Here is a 22,415-nt window from a genome sequence, read left to right on the forward strand (position 1 = left end):
TGCCGCGTGTGCTGCCCGCGGCCGCCCTGAGCAGGGCCGGAGCCTCCCCTGAGGCGGGGCCATTTTGTGTCAGGGGAAGGGGCCATTTTGTGGCCTCCTCCTTCTCCTCGGGGCGAGCACCCACCCCAGCGGCTCCGAGCCGTGCCCGGCCGCTCTGCGGGGCTGCAGTGACTCCTCTCCCGGCCCTGAGGAGCTGCTGATGCCGCCTCGGAGCGGCCGCGGCTCCCGGAGCTCCCTCAGCGCTCCCTCAGCGGCGGAGGCCGCGCTCAGTCCTCCGCGCCGGCAGGGGGCGCTGCCGCCCGGCACAAGGAGCGGCTCCGTCCCGGGGCCTTCCGGGGTATCCCGGTGTGATCCCGGTGTGATCCCGGGGGATCCCGCTCTCATCTCGGGGTATCCCGGCCCAGGGTGATCCCGGTGTGATCCCGGGGTGATCCCGGGATATCCCGGCCCAGGGTGATCCCGGCGTCTCCCGGCCCCGTCCCGCTGTGATCCCGCTGTGATCCCGCTGTGATCCCGGCGGATCCCGGCCCCGTCCCGCTGTGATCCCGGCGGATCCCGGCCCCGCCGCCATGGGGAAGAAGGGGAAGCGCGACAAGAAGGGGAAAGGCGCCGAGAAGACCTTGGCGAAGATGGAGAAGAAGGTGTCCCGCAGAGCCAAGAAGGAGGAGGTGACGGCCGTGAGGGAGCCCCGGGGGCAGGGGGAAGGCTGAGGACGGGGCTGGGAGCAGTGTGGATCAGGGAACAGCCGGAGATAATGGGTTGGAAGGGACCCACATGGATCATCCCATCCAGCTCCCGGCCCTGCGAGGATACAACAATCCCACCGTGTGCCTGGGAGTCCAAACCTCCTTGGATCCCAGGGATGCCCAGGGATCCAGGGTCTGGGGCTTTGGGATAGTGGAAGGTGTCCCTGCCATGGCAGAGATGGGACTGCGTGAGATTTAAAGTCTCTCATTCTCTGATTCTAATCAGAATCTTGCTTAAATCCCTTCCCATCCCTTGTGTGTGACAACAGGTGTAAAAGAAGGACAGGAGAACACAGTTTGAGGCTCCTTCTTGCTTTCCATCCCCTTCATCCTTTACTTCATGTCTGAAAAGCAAATGAGAATCTTTGTTTCTTGCACTCCTAAAGGGGCTGCTCGTGTTGAAGCCTCAAAACAGTGACTTTTCCATGATTAAAACGTGATGTTCATGGCCTAATTAAAGCTTAAAGGCATGGAAGGTGCCCCAGTAGATCTCTCCTGGCTGCAGGGAGAGCTGATTCCATGCTGCAGAGGGAAAATTCCCAGCGTTTGGAATGTTCTGCTTGGACCACACCTTCAGAAAAGTGACCTGGAGTTAGGAGATGAGCAGTGGGGTTGTAGGAGAGACCCAGAACCTCCCTCTTGCTGCAATCCCGCAGCATCCTTGGTCTGTCAGCAGTTTTGGGGGGTGGCACATTTTGGGTTTAACTCAGTGAAGTTGGAAGGGAATAAAGATGCACGAGGTTTCTCTGGATGTAAAAGAGCTTCCAGTTCTATCTGAGCAGTTATTTTTCTTTCTTTAAAAATAAAAAAGGGAAATTGTGGGAGTGAGTGCAGGTTTCATGTGTGCTCCTGTGCATGTCAAGCTGCTCATGTCTGGCTTTTTTTTTTATTATTATTTTCTTTTTGTTGCAGGAGGATCTCGAAGCCCTGATAGCAGAATTCCAAAGTTTGGATGCTAAAAAGACCCAAGTAATTGAGTCATCCTGTCCACCCCCCTCACCCAGGTGAGAGCTTGTGTGAGGCTTTGTAGAGCAGTTGGGGTGCTTTTAATGGCATTTATTTATGTAAAGGTATTTCCCAAGAGTGAAAGGTATAGCTGATATCTGGAGTTATGGAACACCTGGAATACTGAATTCACGGTTTAAAAGAGACCAAAAGCCTTTTTTTGGGCATCAAAATCCACTTTTTAACCACCCCATCAGCACAAGGGAGGCAAAGCAGGGTTAGATTTCAGGGCTTTGAGGGAAAATGAAAGGAAGTTTTGGATTTGGACTAGAGGGATGAAGGGAATTCAGAGGGAAAAAGATGTGTCATGAGGTAAAACCCACTTTTTGAAGTGGGCTTCACAAACTTGGGGTATTCAGGAGAGCAGTGACCAGCAGCAAGTGCAGAATAATGACACAGATAAATGGAGAGGAGACAGCCCAGAGTTCTGTGCCCTCATAAAAGTCATCTTTGTTCCTGCCACCCCGGCATTAAAATTCAGGAGCTCACGTCAAAGGGGGAGTTAAATCACAGAGTAACGTGTGCTCCTGAAATAGGAGAGCCTCTCAGACAGTGCCCAATTCATCTTGCTGGAAGTTTTGGAAGAAATTAATTTCTTTGGAGAAGTTTTTAGCCCTGGGGTGAACATCACAGCAGGGTAATTTGGCAGATGATGGAGAGACCTTTGTGGCTTTAGGGCAGAGGTGCTGGTCCCTGAGTTAAAGGCTCCAAGGTTCAGGGTTTTACAGGGCTCTCACATCTTTTTTTTTTTTCCCCCCATCCTCTTTTTTTCTTGCAGGCTGAACTGCTCCCTCTGTGCTCACCCCGAGAGAGACGAGCTGATCCTTTTTGGAGGTGAATATTTCAATGGCCAAAAAGTAATGTATACTTCATTTTCTTCTTCTTTATCTCCCCCCCCTCCCTCCTTTTCCTGTAATTTGCACGGGTCTCATTTGAAGGGAAATTCAAGGCAGAGTCATAAAATATGTATTTGTCCCTGAATGAGAGCAAAATAGCCTTTTAATTCTGCCATGGCTCTGTCTCATGGCTGAGCAGTTGGCAGGAAGGAGACACGCTGGAACCCATTAAGGAGTCAGAGTGATTGTCTCAGCATCAATATTTCAGGGCTTCATAATTTCTCCAGACTTAATTGTAGCCATATCTGCCCCTCGTTTGGGATAACTAGTGAAGAATCTCTTCCACTTCTCAAAACAAGATATTTCTGCACCTTTGCTGCTGGCTGCCTTGGAGATGGGAGCAGCAGCAAATTAACTGCACTCAGGAATACTCTTTTCCCCTGAATTTCTGTAGGTTGCAAGTGGTTGTTGTGCTCCTGGAGACAAAGTGCTCTGGAGAACTCCAGCCTGGCAGTGATGTTTGGCCACCTTAGAGTTACCCACTGAGATGAGCTGAACTAATTCTGCTTTTTTTTGTGTTTTTTTTACCACCTGGAGCTGTTCTTTGCTCTGGAGTTGAGCAGCTTTAACCTGAACCTCCAGCTTTTGAAATCCTCATATCTCAAGCTGTCACCAAGGGGTTTGGGAAGGAATATTCCAGCCCAATGGAGGAGTTGCTGCCTTCCCAGTGCAGTGCAGCAGCTCGTTGTCCTCCTTCCCTGCCTGCTGAGGAGGTTGTGCTTTGCAATCTTCACCCCAAATGCAGAGCTGAGCTGAGCTGTTTCCTCTCACAGACCTACCTGTACAATGACCTGTACATTTACCACATCAGGAAGAACAGCTGGGCCAAACTGGACATCCCCAACCCACCCCCGAGGCGTTGTGCTCACCAGGTAAAGCTCTGGCTGCCGCAGCAGCAGCTGGGAGTGTTCTAAAAGATCATTTGGGAGGTGGGTTTGAGTTTTGGTCACCTCCTGAGAGTTTCTTGCTTGTCTTTGTTCTGCTCATAACTGGCTGTCAGTGGGTTTCACTTCAGCTTTTCTGCTTGGGCCTGTCCAAGGTGCTCTGGTCCTTGGTGTCCTCTGCTCAGTGTGGAGTGGAGATTTGGGGCTGTGTCTTTTGGTTTGGCACAACTCAAGCAGAGCCAGGGAGGGGAGATTTCTTCTTCAGAAATGAATTCTCTTTGCTGCATCGTACAAGGACCAGCTGAAATCCATAATCCCAGGGGGGGCCCTGGAATTTTCAGACTGGAATTTGACCAAAGTCCATCGTTCCCTTCATGGCCACAGCCCTACACCTGTGAACATCCCAGACACTGCCACTGCTGCCAGCAGGGAGCACTTGGGCTCTCCTCCACCCCTCTGCAAATCCAGCTCACTGCCTGCTCGTGAGGGTGAAGCCTGTGGGTTGGTTTACTTCATGTGAACACCTGCACAGCAGAACCTGGACCAAAGACTTGTGTTTTTTGCAGGTCTTTGGCCCTCACCAGCTGATAGATTTTCTTACCTGCTGCAGCCAGTGGGTGACTGGTGCCTTCCCAAAGCTGCCATACAGGATGTGAATGTCCTTTTCCTACCCATCCCAAAGCTCCCTGGTAAGATCCAACATCCCAGTTAGGTTCATATCCCTTTGTTACTAAGTGCCAGTCTTGCTCCGAGCTGTGAATCCTTGATTTCAAAGATCCTGACTTGATTTTTAGGCTACTTTGTGTCGTTTAAAATAGAACTTGGTTTCAGAGGCCACATTCCAGTAGCCAGCAGGTGGCTGTCGAGCAGCTCAGTCCAAAGGGAGCAGCTCAGGAGCTGCAGCTGGATTACAACAACAATAAACTGAGCAGCCCTGCTTCAGCAGTGATTTCTGTCTGACAATTCATCGTGGTTTCACAGGAGACAGTTCAGCCCCATGAGTTTACTGGTTTGTCTTATCTTGTGGCTTTATATTTAATGCATAGCTCAGAGTTAAACAGAAGTGTGTCTGTGGGTGCCAGCTGCATGTTTTCAGTTTTATTTGTCATCTCTGGTCTCTGGCACACAACCCACTGCTGGAATTGAGGTGAGAAGAGCTATGGGCAGGTGTTGGCAGTTTTTCAAGGAAAAGGTTTGGTTTTGTCATGAATTTCAAGCCAGCTTTTGGAAAGGTCACCCACAAGTATGAGCAGGCTGTTGCATAAACCTTCCCTTTAAGCTTTTAAGCACTGGATGCCCATGGAATTCAGTCACACATCCCCTTTGTTCAGGTAACTTCATGTTCCCACAAATCCTGCCTGAAAGCACATCCTGGGTTTTCTTATTTAATCATTTCATGTTTGGGCTGGTTTGTGGCAGGGCCTGGTCCCGTGTGGGGCTGAAAATTGTTTTTTGCTGGGGGAGACAGGCAGGGAATGAACCTTGTGAGGAAAGAGATCATTATCCCAGTGTTGAGCTGGGATGGGTACCCTGGAGAAAACACAAATTGGAATTTGCACAGCATTTCTTGGGATTCTTGGGGTTCCTTCCTTCTTCCTTGGTCCTAACACAGATAATTTTACTGAGGTGGAGTCTTGCTCTTCTCTCTGCTTTTAACTGGCATCTTGCATCCCAGAGGTGTTTTGGTGCTGCTGTGTGTGAAACAAAATAAAAAAACACCCTCTCTGCTATGACAAAATCAAAGCAGTAACAGCCTCTCCTCTTGTTCAAATGTTGCACATTTCCTTCTCTATTTGAGGTTTTTTTTTTGTTGTTTGTTTGGTTTTTTGAGGTTGGGGTTTTTTTGTTTTTGTTTTTGATTTGGTTTTTGGTTTGGTTTTTTGGGTTTTTTTTGTGGTGTTTTGTTTTGTTTCTTTCATTTGTTTGGTTTTGAACAGAGATAGTGGAACAGTTTTTGTTCCATTAATCCCAAGATGTTTCCTAGGACACTTGGAAGTTCCCCCAGGAGGTGGGAAGAGCCCAGCTCCTTGGCCAGCTTTTCCCTTACTCTGGGGAAGGTGTGCTAAAAACCATGAGCACCTTTTAATCCAAATTCTCCTTCCATCAGCCCCAGGGAGCTGCTGCTGTTCCCTGGGATTTGGAGCCTTGTGCTTGAGCAGGGGAGTTGTGTGCCTGGTTTGGAATCCTGCTCTGATCCAGCTCTTCCTTGTCCTGCAGGCTGCTGTGGTGCCCACGGCTGGGGGGCAGCTCTGGATCTTTGGAGGGGAGTTTGCCTCTCCCAACGGGGAGCAGTTCTACCACTACAAAGATCTCTGGGTCCTGCATTTGGCCACCAAGACCTGGGAGCAGATCAAGTAAGTGCTGAGCCCTCGTGTCACACTTTTGCCAGGAAATTTGGATCTCAGTGATCCTTGGGATCCTGGTGTTCAGTTTGGTGTTGGCCTCATGGCCAGCGTGATCCAAGTTTGATTCCTGGTCCTGTGCTGTGATTTCCCAGCTCTGCCTTAAATACAGAGGTGCCCATGCTCAAAGGGGTGGGGAAGACACCTGCAGAAAGAAGTGGGAATGAGAGGTGTGTTCCAAGTCTGTTGAGACCAAAGCCTGTTTAATTCAGAGCTGGTTTTTGGGGTGTGGGTCTGTCTTGGGGTTAACTGAAGGGAAGAGTATCATGAGCAGCTCTCTGTTTCCAGATGTCCAAAACTGGTGCTGTTTTCCTGGGCTCCTCCAGTGGGGGCTGTACAAGACCAGTGCGAGGCTCTCCCAGTTTTAGCACCACTTTGTATCTACCCAGCTTCACTCCTGCTAACTGACATTTGCTGCCCCCAGATTCCTTGGGATAAACAAGCCAATAATTCAGGCCTGTCAAAGGAAACAGGTGCCAAAAGTTTTTTGACAGGAGTGAAGGTGTAAATATTTTCACTGGATCTGGCCCAAAGTCCTCTGTTGATGTTTCTTTAACCTTTGGCTCCTTGCTTTGGCTGCTCATGGTTTGTATTTTCATGACAGGAGAGTTCTGATGACATCCAGTGGGCTGAGAGGCAGGAGATTGGCTTTGAGTTTGGGATTGGCTTCCTCTTGGACTTTGGGATTGTCTTGTACTCAGAACACAGCTTTGGGTGGGGACAGGTGGGAATTTGGAGTCTGCTCCATTTGAGCTTCCTGCCGTGTTTGGGTGGCCCTGTGTCCTTCAGCCTTGCTGGAATTTTGGGGACATCCGTGCCCTGGTCTCAGTGTTGCAGTCAGACAGAGCCCATCCCCTCCCCATCCTTGGGCTGCTCCTGGAGCTGCATTAATGAGGCAAAGGGAGGGAATGGCTTTGTTCTAACGTTGACTTGGCTGAGCACAAAACTCCTGGTTCTGCTGCCTCTTTGCTTTTCCATAGGGCATCTTGATCAGGAGGCTGCTTGGAAAGGGAGAGAGGAGAGGGCTGAGGTGATTGTTGTGTTCTACAAGGGATTTTTTTTCCTGCTTCCTTTAAAACTCTGATCATGACACCTGCTGCACTTCACTTCCTTCAGCATTTCCCATTTGTTGGGATCGTGGTGGGGAACCATCCCTGGTACCAAGAGCCTTCACACAGACCAAGGAATCATTCCATGTATCCAGTGTGCTGCCAGTGTTACCTGAATAAATGCCAGGTGACACACAGGGGGTACAGACTAGTGCGGGGTTTAGAAAACATCATTTTAGTGCAAGTAATAAAGTAATAAAATTAATTATTCATGGAGCAATGTCTGGGCAAGAGAGGCCGAGTTTCTGTTTCTGTTCCCATGGGAAGGAACACGAGTGCCCCATTCCAGGAGGGTTTGATGCTGGGATCTAAACATGACTTTCTAGGAGGTCTGGTTATTGCAGCCCCACAGTTCTGATTCCAGACAGTGGTGTCCTTCCTGCCCTACAAACCATCCTGGTGCCATGAGAGGAGAGGGTTTGATTCTGAAACACTTGGGAAGAGGAAACCTTGACTAACTCTGAAAACTTCCTTGTGCTGGGGTAGTGCAGCTCCATTTTCTCCTAGCACAGAGCACAGTAGTGCCAGGCTGCCTGACAAAGTTAAAAGTTGCTAAATTTAGCAAGATTTAGCTGTGTTTCCTTGCATTTTGCATGCACAAAGATGATCCAAACACAGCAAATCCCAGCCCTTTAGAAGCCGTGCCAGCAGCTGACTTTGACTTAGTGCAGCCACCTTATCTCGTGTGTGATGCACGAGGTTTCCTCAGTCCATGAACTGTTTGTTACCCTGCCTTGGAGCAGCAATATTTTAACCTCATTGCCTCATTCCTTCCTAGAGAGAACATTCCCACTCAGCTCTCTGTGGCCCAATGCTCTCCCTCAGGGAAAGACAGGGAGCATCCTTGGGGCTTGGGAATTGCCACATCCCTTTTTTGGAACTTCCTTCACTGAAATTCTGGTGACTCCCTGTATCTCCCTGGTGCTATAAATTCCCCAGTTGCACCAGTGTCTGTTTAACTGGAGCAGTCCCTGCAGTGGAGGATGGCCCAGCACAGGGTTGGGTCTGATGGATGCCTCTCCTTGCTCACCACAAAAATCGTGTCCTGCCACACCAGGTAGAAGGTGTTTAAAGAAAAGGGTGTTTTGGTGTAGATCAAGTGGATTGTCAGCCCAGAAATGAGTTTGTTCTTTGGTAGATCAGGATCCAGGTGTACAGCTGTGGACTGACTTTGCAAAGGGCTGAAACTGAGGATTTTGGGGCCCTGTGCTCATTGTATTTTCTCTTCTCTACTCCCACCTGAGACACAAGGGGACAGGATCTGTGTGTGCCACTGACCCCAACACTGGGACATTCCCAGGGAAAGGGAATGAAAAAACAACACAAATCTGAGTTCAGCTTCCTCTGCAGCATAAAAGTGCTCTGTCCTCGAGTGCCCCTGTGATGACATGTTCTCTTCATATCCCCACTTTTGTTATTACTGAACATTCCCAAGCTTCACCTGAGCATCCTCTGGATGAAGAGGCAATTCCTGCAGCCACTGGGACAAGTAATTAATGAATCTGGGGGCTGAATTCAGCTCTGGTTTGTTACTACAAGTCCCAAAGTAACTCCACAGGAAAAAGAAAATTCTTCATGGAGCAGCTCAGATCAGCCTCATGCTGTACATGTGTAGAGCCAGTCCTTAGCCAGACTTTTTCATCTATTTTTAAAAAAAAAAAGTCTGGAGAATTTACAGCTCCCTCCCACGTGTCTGCTTTCTGGTGTCAACCCCATGAAATAGAGCATTAATCACAAAGTCTGGGGAACCATTTCCAAAATGTTTCTCTGGGACCAAGAGCAGTGAAACAGGTGAAAGGGAAGAGTTTGCATTTGGGAAACAAGTGGCAGGAAGATTCTCCTGGAGTGGGAATCAGGTTCTGCATCACTGACTGTGCCATTTGTGCCTCGGAGTTAAATCTCCATTGGTGGGAGCTTGATTAAAACACATCAGTGCATAAACTTCTATTGATTTTGAGCTCAGAGGAAACCTGTTTGACAAACAAGGCACGAGATACTCTCTGAGAACAGGGTTTTAGTGCTCATGTTGGGTTTTAATTCATTCATCCTCTCCTCAAAAAAAATAAAAAGATGATTTAAAAAGTGCCATCTTTGGGAGTAATGACACAAGAGCTTTATTACAGCGAGAGAAAATACTGATTTCAGGTCTTGATGAAATTAATACCAGAGGTGCTGTTCTGCAGGGTGATACTTAAAGATCCAGTAAATGCTTGGAAAAACCTCCTCTCTCTTAGAATAAAGAGTCCAAGCAATCAATATTAATTCAGTCTTCCCTAAACGCTGCTGTTCTGGTGGAGTTTCTCATTATCACCGGGGTGAGGTTGTCATTTTCCGTGGTGAATAAGGGCCCTCGTTTTCTCTCTCCACAGAAATCCATCACCACGTTCCCAGCTCCCTGCTGCCACTCTGAAGTGTGGCTTTAGGTTTTGCTGCTGGTTTCAGCTTCATTTATTTAGGCCCTGATTGTGCAATCACTTCCACACCTCAGGGCTGCGTGTTGGAGGAGTCCTGCTGGGCTCTGTGATGCCAGCTGGGAACTTTGGGAGACTCCTCAGTGGGGGAAAATGGGATGGATTCATCCATGGGGGCACAGAACACACACAGCAAACCCTCTTTGGCCTAGAGTTGTCTTTGTTGGAAGTTGTTGGAGTTGTTTTTGTTGTCTCTCGTGAGGTGCTGTTGATGAACATGAAGAAGGAAGGTGAATCCATGGTGGAATGGTGTCCAGCTCCTCAGGAGCCTTTTGGATGGGACAGATGGAGTGGGTGTTGCTTGTTCCTAGAAATGGAAGCAGCACATTTAACTGAAAGGTCAGGAAAGCTTGAAAGAGCAGAACAGGAATGTGTGGCTGCTTTTGAGTGTGTAGGATCATGGAGTGAGTCACAGAGTCATGGAATGGTTTGGGTTGGAAGGGATGCTAAATGCCATCCCATTCCTCTCCCTCCATGGACAGGGACACCTTCCACCATCCCAGGTTGTTCCAAGCCCCATCCAGCCTGGCTTTGGACACTTCCAGGGATCCAGGGGCAGTCACAGCTTCTGTGGGCACCCTGTGGCAAGAAAAATTCCTTCCCAACACCCCATCTCTCCCTGCCCTCCTTCACTAGGATAATGATGATAACAATGACTTGTTTTGCTGCATGCAGTGCCTTTGTTCTTGAGGAAATCTGGGTGTTTCCTGAAGTGTTTTCACTGGTTTGGTGTCACAGCCCAGCTGCAGGTGGATGAGGGAAGGTGTTGTGGGTATGTGATTTCCTGAGACGCTGAGGGAGGAGGGATGGCAGAGCCAGGCTTTGTCTCTCGGTGCTTGGAGAAAACATCTCTGTTTGGAGTGACTTCCCTGCAACTCTGAAGTGCTGTTCATTAAACTCTCCTGAAAATCAGCTCCTGAGTCATCACTGAGAAGACTTTGGGTGCTCTTAGGGTGGTTTATCTCTAGGAATAAAGCTGCCCAAGAGTTCCAGGAAGAGCCTGCTCTGGAGAAAAGCAAACAGGGTTTGAGGCAACCACGTTCCAAATGGTTCCCATTTCCAGGAGAGGCTGAGCTCAGCCAGCTCAGCTGCCAATGGCTTCGATAAAAATGGCCTGATGCACTGCCAGGAGGGGGGATTTTGCTGAGAAATGGAATTTTTTGGTGTTTCAGGGCACCAGGAGGGCCCTCAGGACGAAGTGGACATCGGATGGTTGTGTGCAAAAGGCAGCTGATCATCTTTGGAGGTTTCCACGAGAGTGCCAGGTGGGTTGCTGGGGTGGCTGGGAGTTTGAGTCCTCCTTAAGAAAAGCAACAAAATTTCACCAGTAACAGAAATCTGGGTGTTAATGGGAGGGTTGTCCTCAGCAGGGCTGGAACTGAACTGGATTTTTGTGTTAGAAAGACAAGGGATCTTGATTTCAAGTCCTCAGGTGTGGGAGCAATTGTTGTAGCACTGAAGCAGCTGCCCATCCTTGTAGCCAGAGCTCAGTCCAGCACTTTTGGCCTCTGAATTTTGTCAGATCCTTGTCTTGTAGAAGCACCTTTTCCACTGGGGGCTGTGAGTAGAGCTCTGAAGTGCTGCTCTTTCCTGTCCTGAGTGTCCCCATCACAAAATGTGCTGTGCCCACGTGCTCTCTGCAGAGATTTCATCTACTACAACGATGTCTATGCCTTCAACCTGGACTCCTTCACCTGGAGCAAGCTGGCTCCTGCAGGGATGGGGCCTGCTCCAAGATCTGGCTGTCTAATGACTCCCACCCCTGAGGGCAGCATCATCATCTATGGAGGCTACTCCAAACAGGTAAGGGACACTTTGTGCTAAGTCAGGTGTTGTCCCCAGGCTGGGAACCAAAACAGGCATCTTCTAATTCTGCCTTTTTTTCATGCACTTCTGCTGATTGAGGGGCTAATCTTGGTTCATACGATTTCTCTGTTCTCTCTGCTATTCTAATCCAACAGAAGGAATTGATATCACTGAGGGAGGAATAAGCAGCTGGGAGAAATGACATTTTTTTGGCAACTTAAAGCATCCTCAGGTATTCCTTTGTGCTCCAGCACTTGCAGGTTAAAAGCAGCAGTTGCCAGGAGACTTTTGTTTTGTGCCATCCCTGGCAGAGGTGAGGGAGCAAACTCAAATAAGCCAAAAAAGACTTTTTGACAAGAAGAACCAGGCTCCTCCAGCTCTGCTCCTTGCTCTGTTAATCCTGGGAATTTGTACCAGAGAGCACAAATTCCTCATGGAGCAGGTATCCCTGTGTCCATGCTGGGCAGCAGGAAGGAAATGTTTCATTGAGCAGAAGGCTCCTGCAAAAGCTTTTCATGTTGGGAATGCAGGCAGAGGCCCCAGCTCCTGCTGCTCCCGTGGAAAGGCAGCAGGGGAGGAGGACGCCTTGTTCTTTTGAGGGGAATAAATGAACAAAGGAGGGAAGCAGGGAGAGAAGGGAGTTGCTCTCTCTGTATATTTAGAAGCATCTGTGCCTCCTCAGGGCCCGAGCTTTGGGCTCTGCCTCATCAGATGTGCCTTGGATTCAACGGCAGTGATGACACAGAGCCTTTTCCCCCTGAAAGGGCTTTGTTCTCTTCCCTTCTCTGTCCTGTGTCCTCGCTCCGGAGGGTGGGGAGGAAGCAGGCTGCATGCTCTGCTAGGTGTGGAGTTCTTCTGGAAGCAGCCGGGCTCCAAATGCCCCGTGGAAAGAGAAAAATCACACGTGTTTGCACTTGGTTCTGTTCCACTGCTGCTCTGGGTTGGTGTGAGCTGATAAAAATGAAGGAGAAAGGATGAGGGGAATGCAAAGCTGCCCTCAGCCTTTGGCAGGGCACTGAGCAAGGCTGAGAGCTGGGGGAAGTTCTCTGCAGCTTGGAAAACAGCTTTTCCGTTAGAACAGACACTCCATTAAAGCAAAACAGACATTCCATTAAGACTTTTTTAACAGATGTTCAAAATCTCCTTCCTTTGTCATGGGCAGAGCTCTGTGTGCTTCTCTCTGATGGGCCATTCCTGCCAGGCTTTGCTTTTGTGGCACAAAACTGACCAAAGCTGTGGACAGAATTTTCTCTGCAGCCTTCAGCATGCTCCTGAAAATTAAATTCAGCAGGATATGGCCCCTCTAGGAGAGACCCAATTCTGTTAATGTGTGGCTATTTAATTCTCATTGTGTCTTCACTTAGAGCTGATTGTGGAGCTGAGTGTCTGGGTTTGCTTTGAAGTGAAGAAAATGTGTTTGTCTGGGATACTCTTGGGAGGAGGTAGACATGGAGAAAACAATACTTAATTGGAGTTGGGCAGCTACAGGAGAGGATTTATTCCTTGTCTCCAGTTACAGGGGCAGATACTCCAGTCAGGGGTGCTGTGAAGGCATTTTGGGGAGTCTGAAGACATTTTTACATCTGAAACCAGGCAAATATCCAAGCAAAGCACCATTCATCAAGTGCAGAGTATTCTTAGGAGAGGCAGGACTAAGTCACACATGTGATGGGAAATTTTGAAGGGAGGAAAATCATAATAGCTCTTCTCTTGGAATAGGGACATAATTTGGCTGTCACACTGCTGGAGGAGGGTGGTGGCATGGCAGGGCTGCTGTCCTGTGATGGGCAGGCAGCTGGGAAGGCAGAAACAGAGTTTTGGTGCCTGCTTTGAGTTCCTGAACTTGCAGAAGTGATGTGGAGAATCTCTTCTCAATGACATGTCAGTCCAGGGCTGAATTCCTTTCATGGGGCCTGGATTAAAAAGTCTTCCCTGCCTGGGGAAATAAAAGCAGAATAAATGAAGTGTCTTGTCTGAGGCACTCCACGACTTGCCTTGCAGAGCCTTGGTCCCCAGATGTGGCTTTGCTGTGCCAGCCACTGGATTTTCCTGAACAAACCAGGCTGTAAATGGTGAAAAAGGAGCTTTCCCACCCTGGGTGTGACTGCCTGGAGATGCTGATGCCTGATATTTTAAAAAGCAGGATTTTCAGCACAGTGGTGTGTCTGTTCCTGTTTCCTCAGCAGCCTGGAGATGATAAAGACAATTTCTGTGATCTCCTATGGAAGGGGATGTTGTGGGTGCTGCCAGCCCTGCCAAGAACAGCCCTCAGAATGCCCAGAGGAGCTCAGAGCTGCTCTCCTGCTGATCCTAAAGATGTCCTCAGCCCTTTGCTGTGCTGGGGATGGGGCTTGCTGCAGCGAGCTGCATTTTGGGCTGTGTGAAGCACCGAGCATTGCTAGGCAACAGAGGGGCTGGAGCTGCTGCTGCTCCACCTTGCAGGTGCAGCCTACAGGCCAGGGGAGGGCTGGGGTTACACGTGGGCAGGGCTTTGGGATGCCAGAGATGGCTGGGATGTGGGGATCTTGTCGTTGTTTTGGGTTTTTTTTTTTTTTAGTGGCAATTGTCACAAAGCTGAAGTGGATTCTGCTGAGAGATGTGGAAGTGTCTGAATTGTAAGGTCTGGTGGGATGGTTCCCTCTGTAGCTCTGCCTGCTGAACACTTGTGCTGTCTGGATGTTTTTGAACGCTGTTCATCTCATGTCAGACAGTTTTAGCACATGGAAAATCCTGATTCTCGAGCTCTCCGTGCCTCAGTTTCTTTGCAGTCTGTCAGCAGAGTTGGAATTTTCACCTGATACCTGTGAAGCTCTTGTGAACTCCCCACTGTGCCTGCATGTGCAAACCACAGGCTGTCCACAGGGAATATCCCAGCCACTTTTGTGCTGGAAAACAAACACCTGGAACTTTAAAGCACAAAGGACAGGGAGGCAGCAGGAACCTCTTGTGAGTGATGGAATGATTTGCTCAGGGCTGACTTGTCCTGGCTGGGAGGGGATGGATTTCTCCAGCAGCTGGAAGTGTCTGTGACAACAAAAACTGACTCCCACTCCACCTCATCGGGGTTTTCTGAGCCCAGGGAGCTTTGCCATGTGTGTTTACTGCAGGGAGCTTTTCAGGAGAAAGAAATGTTTTCGCACACAGCTTGGGTGGTTGTGGAGCCAGCTGCTCTCCTGTGTTTGCTCTCCTGCCTCTCACACAGCGCTGAGCTCCTCACACTTCACCTGGGTGGAGTTATGCAGTGTCTGGAACACACCTCAACCTCTCCTCCCTAAGAATTGGACACCATTCCCAGGAATTGGATACCAGGTCCTGCAGCAACAGCAAAACCTGCCAGGGTCCAGGTGTGCAGCAGGACTCTCACCCTGAGGGCTGGACCCACTTGGTTTTAATCCCCTCTGACAATTTATTTCTCTCCTCTGGGTGCCAAAATTCCTGCATCCTGTAGTCTCCATACAGCTCCTCTTCCTGAGGGCTGCACCCTGGGATCCACTGTGACATCCTGGGAGCAGAGTTCCTCATCCCAGCAGTGCCATGGCCCCAGGAGGAAGGGAATTACAATCTGTGCCTGAAGGCTGGGTGGATAATGACATTATTAACACACCTCCTACAGTGGTGTGGCACAGAGCTGCCTTGGAATGCTGCTGTTGCCATGAGCACTGGAATCCAGGCCTTCCAGGGAGAGGAGCAGGGAAATCACACTGAAAGTCAGGCATTGAATTGCTTCTGCTGAGCTCTCACCTTGTCCTTGCTGTTCTCTTGCTGTTGATTTTTGTAGGGACGGGAGTGGGGCTTCTGCTGGTGTTTAGGGGGGGAACTTTGCCTCAGGGCTGTGTGGGACCCCAAATGGCTGCAGGGGACAGAGCTGTCACCTCTGCCTGTCCTGTGCTGCCTCAGGTGGGTGACAGGGACCCACAGCCTGGGCTGGTCACAGGGGTGGGCCTTTGCTCATTGCACATCAGAGCTTCTGCTCAACATCCAGAGCAGAATCCCAGAGGATTGCAAGCCCTGGGAAGTTGTCATGTCCCACTGTGGGGAGTGGGACTCTGCTCCTTTTACAGGAGTTAAATCAGCCCCTTGAGAGCCCCTGGTTCTGTCTGGGGCAGAGTCAAAGGCAGGAGCTTGGCTCTTCATTTCCTCAGTGCTGCCCATCCTTCCTTTGCAGACCAGTTGGTTTTAATCCCCTGTGACAATTTATTTTGCTCTGGGTGCCAAAATTCCTGCATCCCCGTGTCTCCATACAGCCACAAATGCCCAGAAATCTGTGCTGCAGCCCGGAGAGCCCTTCCTGCTGCCACAGGCAGGAATTCTGGCACATCCCAGGGACTATCCCTGTTTTGAATCCCATGGTTTGGAGCTGCCTGATGCTCCTCTCCTTGCCCAGTCTCAGTGTTTGCATTTTCAGTTGGATCCCCTCTGTGATTTGGCCACTGAGGCTGTTTGCCTGAGCTTCCCTGTGTTTCCTTTCCCTGCAGAGGATCAAGAAAGATGTGGACAAAGGCACCCTGCACACAGATATGTTCCTGCTGAAGGCTGAAGGGGCAGGCAAGGAGGAAGGTGAGCACTGCAGGCTTGGGAATGCAAATCCTCTCCCTTCCTTGGAACAGTACACCAAAAAAACCTGGAATCAAATTCCCTTCTCAGTGATAACCTCTGTGCCCCAGTGTTGGCTCAGGAAGAAATCCAGGAAAGAAGATTTTAGTGATTTTTTTTTATTATTATTTTTTTCAGTTTGTGTGTGGGAGGGAATTAAAACAACATTTCCAAATTCCTGTTTCTGGGACATTTTGGTCAGTGCTTTCATGTTCCACTACAGAAAATCTTTGAGACTGCAGAATTCTCCTGTAGTAGGTTATTCCTGGTACCTGCTAAAGCTGCTCCATCCTTCCCTTCCCAGCTGGAGAAGGGAGAGAAAATCCAATGGGAGACTCATGGACTGAGATAAGGACAGGGAGAGATCCCTCAGCTCTCTCCCTGCTCCAGGCTGGGCCCATTCCATGGGGTACAATTCCTCTGGAACAGATTGATCCATGAGCTTGGATTGGAATAGGAATTCCATCACTTTCCTGAGGAGATTTTCTCCTTGACTCAGGCAAAGGGACAGTTTTCTTGGAGGTGAATTTCTAAAATGTTAAAGCTGTGATTGATTTCTCCAAAGCTGTCTGGGATGGGATTTGGGGAGGAGGGTTGGTCACCAGCACTGTCTGGATTCCAGGTCCTGTTTGCATTTTTCCTATTTATAGTTTTATCTGGGTGGAATTGCAGCTCCTTCAGAAGCCTGGGAGTGCTTCTCCCACCCTGCATTTCAGGGATTTGCTCTGAAGTCAGAGTAGAAGGGATTGGAGAAAAGCAGAGAGATAGAGCACAAGTCTTCTCCTCCTGCTGCTTTTAAAGCCGTCTTGGGGCTTTTGTGGATGATCTCTGTTTATTTTGGGGGTAAGGCAGCAGTGCAGGGTGGCAGGAGAGGTGGAGAGAACTGATGGAAGGTGAGAGAGCTCCCTGGGATAACTGAGGGACATTTTTTTTGGTGCTTGAAGACCGAATCTGATCATGCCTTCTGTGAGAACCCCACCCTCCAGTAAAGCTGCAAACACTTCCAAGAGCCTCCTTACTCCAGACAGCTCTGACAATACCCTGAAGATACATCCCAACCGGGGCTGGAATTCCCTGCTGGCATTCTGGGAGGGGCTTTGGAGAGCACAAAGCAAGCAGGATTCTCCCGTGCCGGGCTGAAGTTTGTTCTCTCCGTTGCAGACAGGTGGAGCTGGAGTCGGCTCAGCCCCTCGGGAGTGAAACCCACTCCCAGGTCCGGGTTCTCCGTGGCCGCTGCTCCCAACAACCGCTGCCTCCTGTTTGGGGGGGTGCACGATGAGGAGGAGGAGGAGAGCCTTGAAGGGGACTTCTTCAATGACATTTATTTCTATGACGTGGGCAAGAACCGCTGGTTCCCTGCGCAGCTCAAGGTCTGTGGTTAAACACAGTAATTTCATCATCCGGCACAGCCTTTGATTTGGCCTCTTGGAGGTTTTCACGGATTGTTTGGGTGGGAAGGGACCCTAAAGATTCTCTCATTGCACCCCTGCCATGGGCAAGGACACCTTCCACAGGCCCAGGTTGCTCCAAGCTGGCCTTGGACACTTCCAGGGATAGAACAAGGATTTTTTTTCTCTCTTTTTGAAGGAATCTTCAATTTCTGGTAGCTCAGAGGGTGCATCTGAGCAATCCCCCTCCTCCAGGAATCAGGCTGCCCTATTGCTGTGGAATCCAAAATGAAGCAAAGCAGCTTGAAAACTTATTTCTGGTGTTTTGCTGAAAGCCCTCTCCAGACCAGATGAGTCTGACATGAGAGGAGTTCACTCAGAGCTGCTGTGAAAAGATTTTGGGGTCAAACCCCTCCCTCTTCTCCCCAGTGCTGATGAGCTACCAGAAGAGATGAAATATTAACCTTGGCTCCAAGAGCTTCAGAGCTCAGCTCTTTGATTGTGTTTGAACCACTCTCACAGGCCAAGGCAGGTGCAAACCTGGTTCAGCTTCTCCTTCCCCTGCCCCTTCCTGCCTTTGATCTCCAAATGGAGAAGTCAATCCTGTAATAACAGGCAAACAGCCACTCAGCTGGTTGCTTCAGCCTTCCCAAAGTGATTGTTTTGCAGCCCTTTCACAGAGTTCTTCCAAGACCTGGAGTGCTGCCTGGTAATGGGCTGTAATTTAGCACCCAACAATTGTGATTTCAGGAAATGGTGGGTTACTTTCCCTTGTCACAGAACAGTGGCCTCTGTGTGTTGGTGGCACCTGGGAGCAGGAGAGCTGCTCCTCCATTAACAGAGGAAGCAATTCCACACCCTGGATCCTGCAGGATCTTCACTGTTCCTTGTTTTAGGTTGGGAAAAATGCCGGGGGGAGGAATTGCACTGATCACTCGAGACTTTAAATTGTGATGAAAAACGAGAATTGTTCCTTCCCAGCCGGCAGCATCCGTGCTGTTTGTGTGAACTGTTGAGCACGGGCAATTCCCACAAAACCTCCTTCCACTGCTGTTCTCAGGGCCCAAAATCAGAGAGGAGGAAGCGCAGACGTGGCAGACAGGCCGAGGCAGAGGCTGCAGGAGAGGAGCAGCTGCCACCTCCCCAGGGCCCCCTGGAGGTGGTCAAGGAGGTGGTGGCAGAGGATGGCACCGTCATGACCATCAAGCAGGTGATCCCTGGAGCTGCAGAAGACAAGGACAGGTCTGGCTCAGAGGAGGAGGAGGAGGATGAGGAGGAGGAGGAAGGTGGAGCCCTGGGGCAGGCTGTGGAGCCGTGCCCACGCTCCAGTGCCATGGTGGCAGTGAAGCACGGGGTGCTCTACGTCTACGGGGGCATGTTCGAGGTGGGTGACCGCCAGGTGACCCTCAGTGACCTGCACAGCATCGACCTGCACAGGATGGACCAGTGGAAGGTGCTGCAGGAGATGGATCCAAGTAAGTTCTGCTGCTGGGAGCTCTCCTTGTGCCTTCAGGGGAGCAACTCTGTGGGGGGAAAAAAGCCAACCTGCCTTCCCCAGGGCTGGTGATAAACCTTTGAGTGGAGGATTTCCCTGGACAGGAGGAAGCTTGGGGGTGTGTGATAATGCAGTGTCTTACCCAGAGCTTGGGGGTCACTGTAGAGTCACCTCTGCCCTGTGACTTGGAAATCTGAGAGCTGTAAAGAGAGTTGTGGTGGCGTGAGCCATGCTGGGAATCCTGCTGTGCCAGGCTTGTCCCCTTCTCCAAGGAGCAGGGATGTTCCTGCCTGTCCCCACTGTCCCAGGGCAGTGAAGGGCCTGGGTCCTGCAGAGAATGTGGGCATTACCTGGGGTTATCTCTTTGTGCCTTAATTCTCTCTTTATACCTTGATTATCTCTTTATACCTTAATTCTCTCTTTGTACCTCCATTTTCTTTTTGTACCTCAATTCTCTTTTTTGTACCTCAATTCTCTTCTGTGCCTCTCTCCTCTTCCTCATCCAAGAAACCCAGGAATGGCTGGAGGAGTCAGAGTCAGATGAAGAGGAGGAGGAGGATGATGTGGAAGGTGCAGAGGGAGGGGAGGAAGAAGAGGAGAGCTCTGAAGAGGAGAGTGAAGATGAGGAAGGTAACTCTTAATAAATGCTATCTCCACACTAATCTAAAGCTGGGCTCAGTGCAGTGCCTAGTTTCCTCCCTGGCGTCCAGGTGAATTTTCCAGCTTTCCTAACACATCGCTCTTGGAATAAAAGAGAACTTTTCCCGGTTGCTGTTCTGTTCAGCCCCCTGGTGAGCTGTGTGTGACCTCCGTGTGTCCCTGTCTCTGCCCAGGGGAGCAGCAGCACCCAGCAGTGCAGCCTGGGGAGGCGCAGGCGCACTACGTGGCCAGGACAGAGCAGTACTGGCTCAGGCTGGCCCGCAGCCACATGGGCCCCGAGGCCAAGGACAAGAAGGTGCTCAAGGTGGCTCATGCCATGGCCAAGACTTTCCATGAAGATGCCATCCGCATGTCCTGAGGCTGCTCCAGGAGTGAAGGAACGTGCTGGGAGCAGTGGTCAGCCCTGCTGAGCTCAGCCCAGTGTCCGTCCTGGCCTCCAGCCTTTCCCATCCTGGATGGATGCTCTGGAGCTGCTGTTACTCCTGGGAATGCTGTGGGAGGGTCCTGAGGGACAGGATTGCTGTCCAAGCTCTTGTTCTGCTGAGGCTGGGCTGTACAACGCTGGCTTTGTTGTTCCTGAGTTGTTTGGGGTCTGTCCAGACAAACTGTGCACATGACAATGGTTCACTGGTCCCAAATTCCTGCCTGGGAATTCCAGGACGTGTCTCCAGGGGTTCCTACAATAAACTGACTTGGTTACATGGTCTTGTTTTGCTCAGTAAATCCCATCCCAGCTTTTGTTCTTGTTTTCCTCCTGCTGTGGAAGAGGGATTGCAGTTTCCTGCTGTGAGACCTGCAGGCTGTGTGAGGTGCACCAGCAGCTCTGAGATGCCTGGAAAAACCTGGGAATCCTTTCCTGCCTTACCTGTGAGGTGCACTCACAGAAACCTGTTCCATGTGGAATCTCTGAGTCCAGTGTTTCCCCCCGTTGGCCCAGTTGTCCTGCAGGTGACCTCTTCATGAGCAGTGCCGTGTCCACCTGCAGGTCCAGAAGGAGTGGGCTGATCCAAGGATTTGGTTTCCAGCCCCTCACCTCAAGGCATCCCTTCCTTCCCAGCAGAGCAGCGCTGTGCCCTTGGGGACAACAGATGGCATCCAAGTGTGAGCTGCAGCAACCAAGTGATGCCTGGAGGTGCCAGCAGGGCTGGCTGTCCTTGTGCAGGGAATTCCAGGTGCCCTGGATGTTGCTGTGGCAGGGCCATCCCCGGGGATGCAGCTCTCCAGAGAGCGGGGCTGGGATCTGCTGGGCTAATTAGGACAGAAGGGAGATTAAATAGAGCTGACACGGAGCTTGAATGGGTGAGATAAAAACATGTCTGACAAGGAGGGACCTTCCCCAGGAAATAATGGGTGAGAGGTGAAAATAAACCATTTATTGATGAGCTGGGAGAGGAGAAAACGAAGCTTTTCATGTTAATCCAGGAAGGAATCCCTTGGAAACAAAGCATTCCTTGGTAATCCAGGAAGGAACCCCTCGTGCTTGCTCAGTCACTCACCCTGTTGTCCTCTCACTTGGGTAAGTTCACATCTTTCTGTGCAAAGTTTTAGGGGATTTGCAACTCCCTGGGAGGGTGGTGAGGCCCTGGCACAGGTGCCCAGAGAAACTGTGGCTGCCCCTGGATCCCTGGAATGTCCAAGGCCGGGTTGGACAGGGTTTGGAGCAGCCTGGGACAGTGGAAGGTGTCCATGGTGAGAGTGGGATAGGATGAGCTTTAAGATCCCTTCCAACCCAAGCCATTCCACGATTCCATGATCCCACCATTGCTGCAGTCATTCAGGAGCTGTGCAAGGAGCTGAGCTGTTCCCTAAACCAGGAAAAGCTGCCAGTGTCAGGATTCTGTTCCAGGCAAACCCCTCAGCTCCAGCTCAGGAGATCCCATCCCATCCCTTCCTGCCTTAGCACAGCCCTCGGGAGCCACCCTCCGTGTGTGACAGCTTCCAAAAATCCCTGCTTGCCATCCTCCCTCCACTCGCCGAAGCTGCCGTGTGTAATTAGTCCTTAGGTCTCAATTAAGCCCTTCACCGCGGATCCCACCCTGTTTCTGCTGTGGCTCCTCCCCTTGTGATGCGGTCGGGATGTGTTTTCCTGGCAGGGATGCTGCCACGGCTCGGGATCTCTGCGGGCTGGAGCTCTGGAGAGTGCTGGAATCTGGGTCTTGGGTCCGAGAGCCCAGACACCAGACGGGCTGAGGAGCAGCTGCCGTGGCACAGGGGCTTTGTCTTCCTCCCTTCTCCTTTTCCCGAGGATGCTGGGCCAGCCCCTCTCACACCAGGTGGGATGCAAATCTTCCCAAATTCCCTTTTCCCAACGGCTCTGCTGGGCCAGCCCCTCCTCGTTCTGTCAGAACATCAAAATTCCAATACAGCCTAAAAAAATGATCCGAACCTTCAACTGACCGAGTGCAGCAGCCAGCCTGGACACAAAGCAGCAGGGCTGGAGAATTTCCATGGATTTATGGCCCACCTTGATGGGCTCATAAGACAGGGAAATACACTGAATCCCCTCTCCCTCTGGGCCACTTCTCAGGAATATTTCCAGCCTTGGCCAAATGTGGAAAGCCCAGGACTGAGACAAATTGCTCAACTGCCCGGGATTAAGAAAGGAATCATTATTTTGGACCGTGTGGGTTGGGAGCCAATTAATATTAGTCTGTGGCTGTCTTTCCTACTGAGCAAATCTCAGCTTGACTGAGTGGAACAGAGAGCTGCAAAATCCAAGTTGGATTTGTGCTGGGCCAGGGGCAAGAGCAGGAATAATTAGGCAGGCACCAGTGGGAAAAATCCAGTCAGGAAACCACCAGTGTTTTTATTTGATGGATAACAAGAGGCATTTTGGTGCTGTTTTACAGATACCTAAATATCTGTGTCTGCAGGGCTCTGTTTAACCTGCTCCTGACAGGACCTGTGTGTCCTGCACTCGAATGCACCAAAATAAAAACCAAAAACAAAACCAAAAAGTC

At 50.4% G+C, this 22,415-nt stretch overlaps 1 protein-coding gene across 4 annotated transcripts in view; it reads left to right on the forward strand.

Moving 5' to 3' along the window:
• Window positions 1-420: 420 nt before the first annotated feature.
• LOC136366439 (kelch domain-containing protein 4-like) overlaps window positions 421-22,415 on the forward strand; it is a 23,393-nt gene continuing 1,398 nt past the window's right edge. Inside the window, exons 1-12 of one of the 4 annotated variants that reach the window (XM_066327487.1) lie at window positions 426-668; window positions 1,659-1,750; window positions 2,530-2,608; window positions 3,421-3,519; window positions 5,749-5,885; window positions 10,686-10,778; window positions 11,157-11,316; window positions 15,795-15,876; window positions 17,074-17,282; window positions 18,361-18,775; window positions 19,303-19,425; window positions 19,629-20,156. In XM_066327487.1, coding sequence (XP_066183584.1) covers window positions 570-668; window positions 1,659-1,750; window positions 2,530-2,608; window positions 3,421-3,519; window positions 5,749-5,885; window positions 10,686-10,778; window positions 11,157-11,316; window positions 15,795-15,876; window positions 17,074-17,282; window positions 18,361-18,775; window positions 19,303-19,425; window positions 19,629-19,813 — 1,773 coding nt within the window. In that variant the 5' untranslated portion in view covers window positions 426-569 and the 3' untranslated portion in view covers window positions 19,814-20,156. Of the gene's footprint in view, window positions 669-1,658; window positions 1,751-2,529; window positions 2,609-3,420; window positions 3,520-4,097; window positions 4,221-5,748; window positions 5,886-10,685; window positions 10,779-11,156; window positions 11,317-15,794; window positions 15,877-17,073; window positions 17,283-18,360; window positions 18,776-19,302; window positions 19,426-19,628; window positions 20,157-22,415 lie in introns of those variants that run through there. The other 3 variants (XM_066327488.1, XM_066327489.1, XM_066327490.1) reach the window with 3 other exon arrangements.

This window comes from Sylvia atricapilla, chromosome 12 (assembly GCF_009819655.1).
Source record: "Sylvia atricapilla isolate bSylAtr1 chromosome 12, bSylAtr1.pri, whole genome shotgun sequence".
Taxonomy (NCBI): domain Eukaryota; kingdom Metazoa; phylum Chordata; class Aves; order Passeriformes; family Sylviidae; genus Sylvia; species Sylvia atricapilla.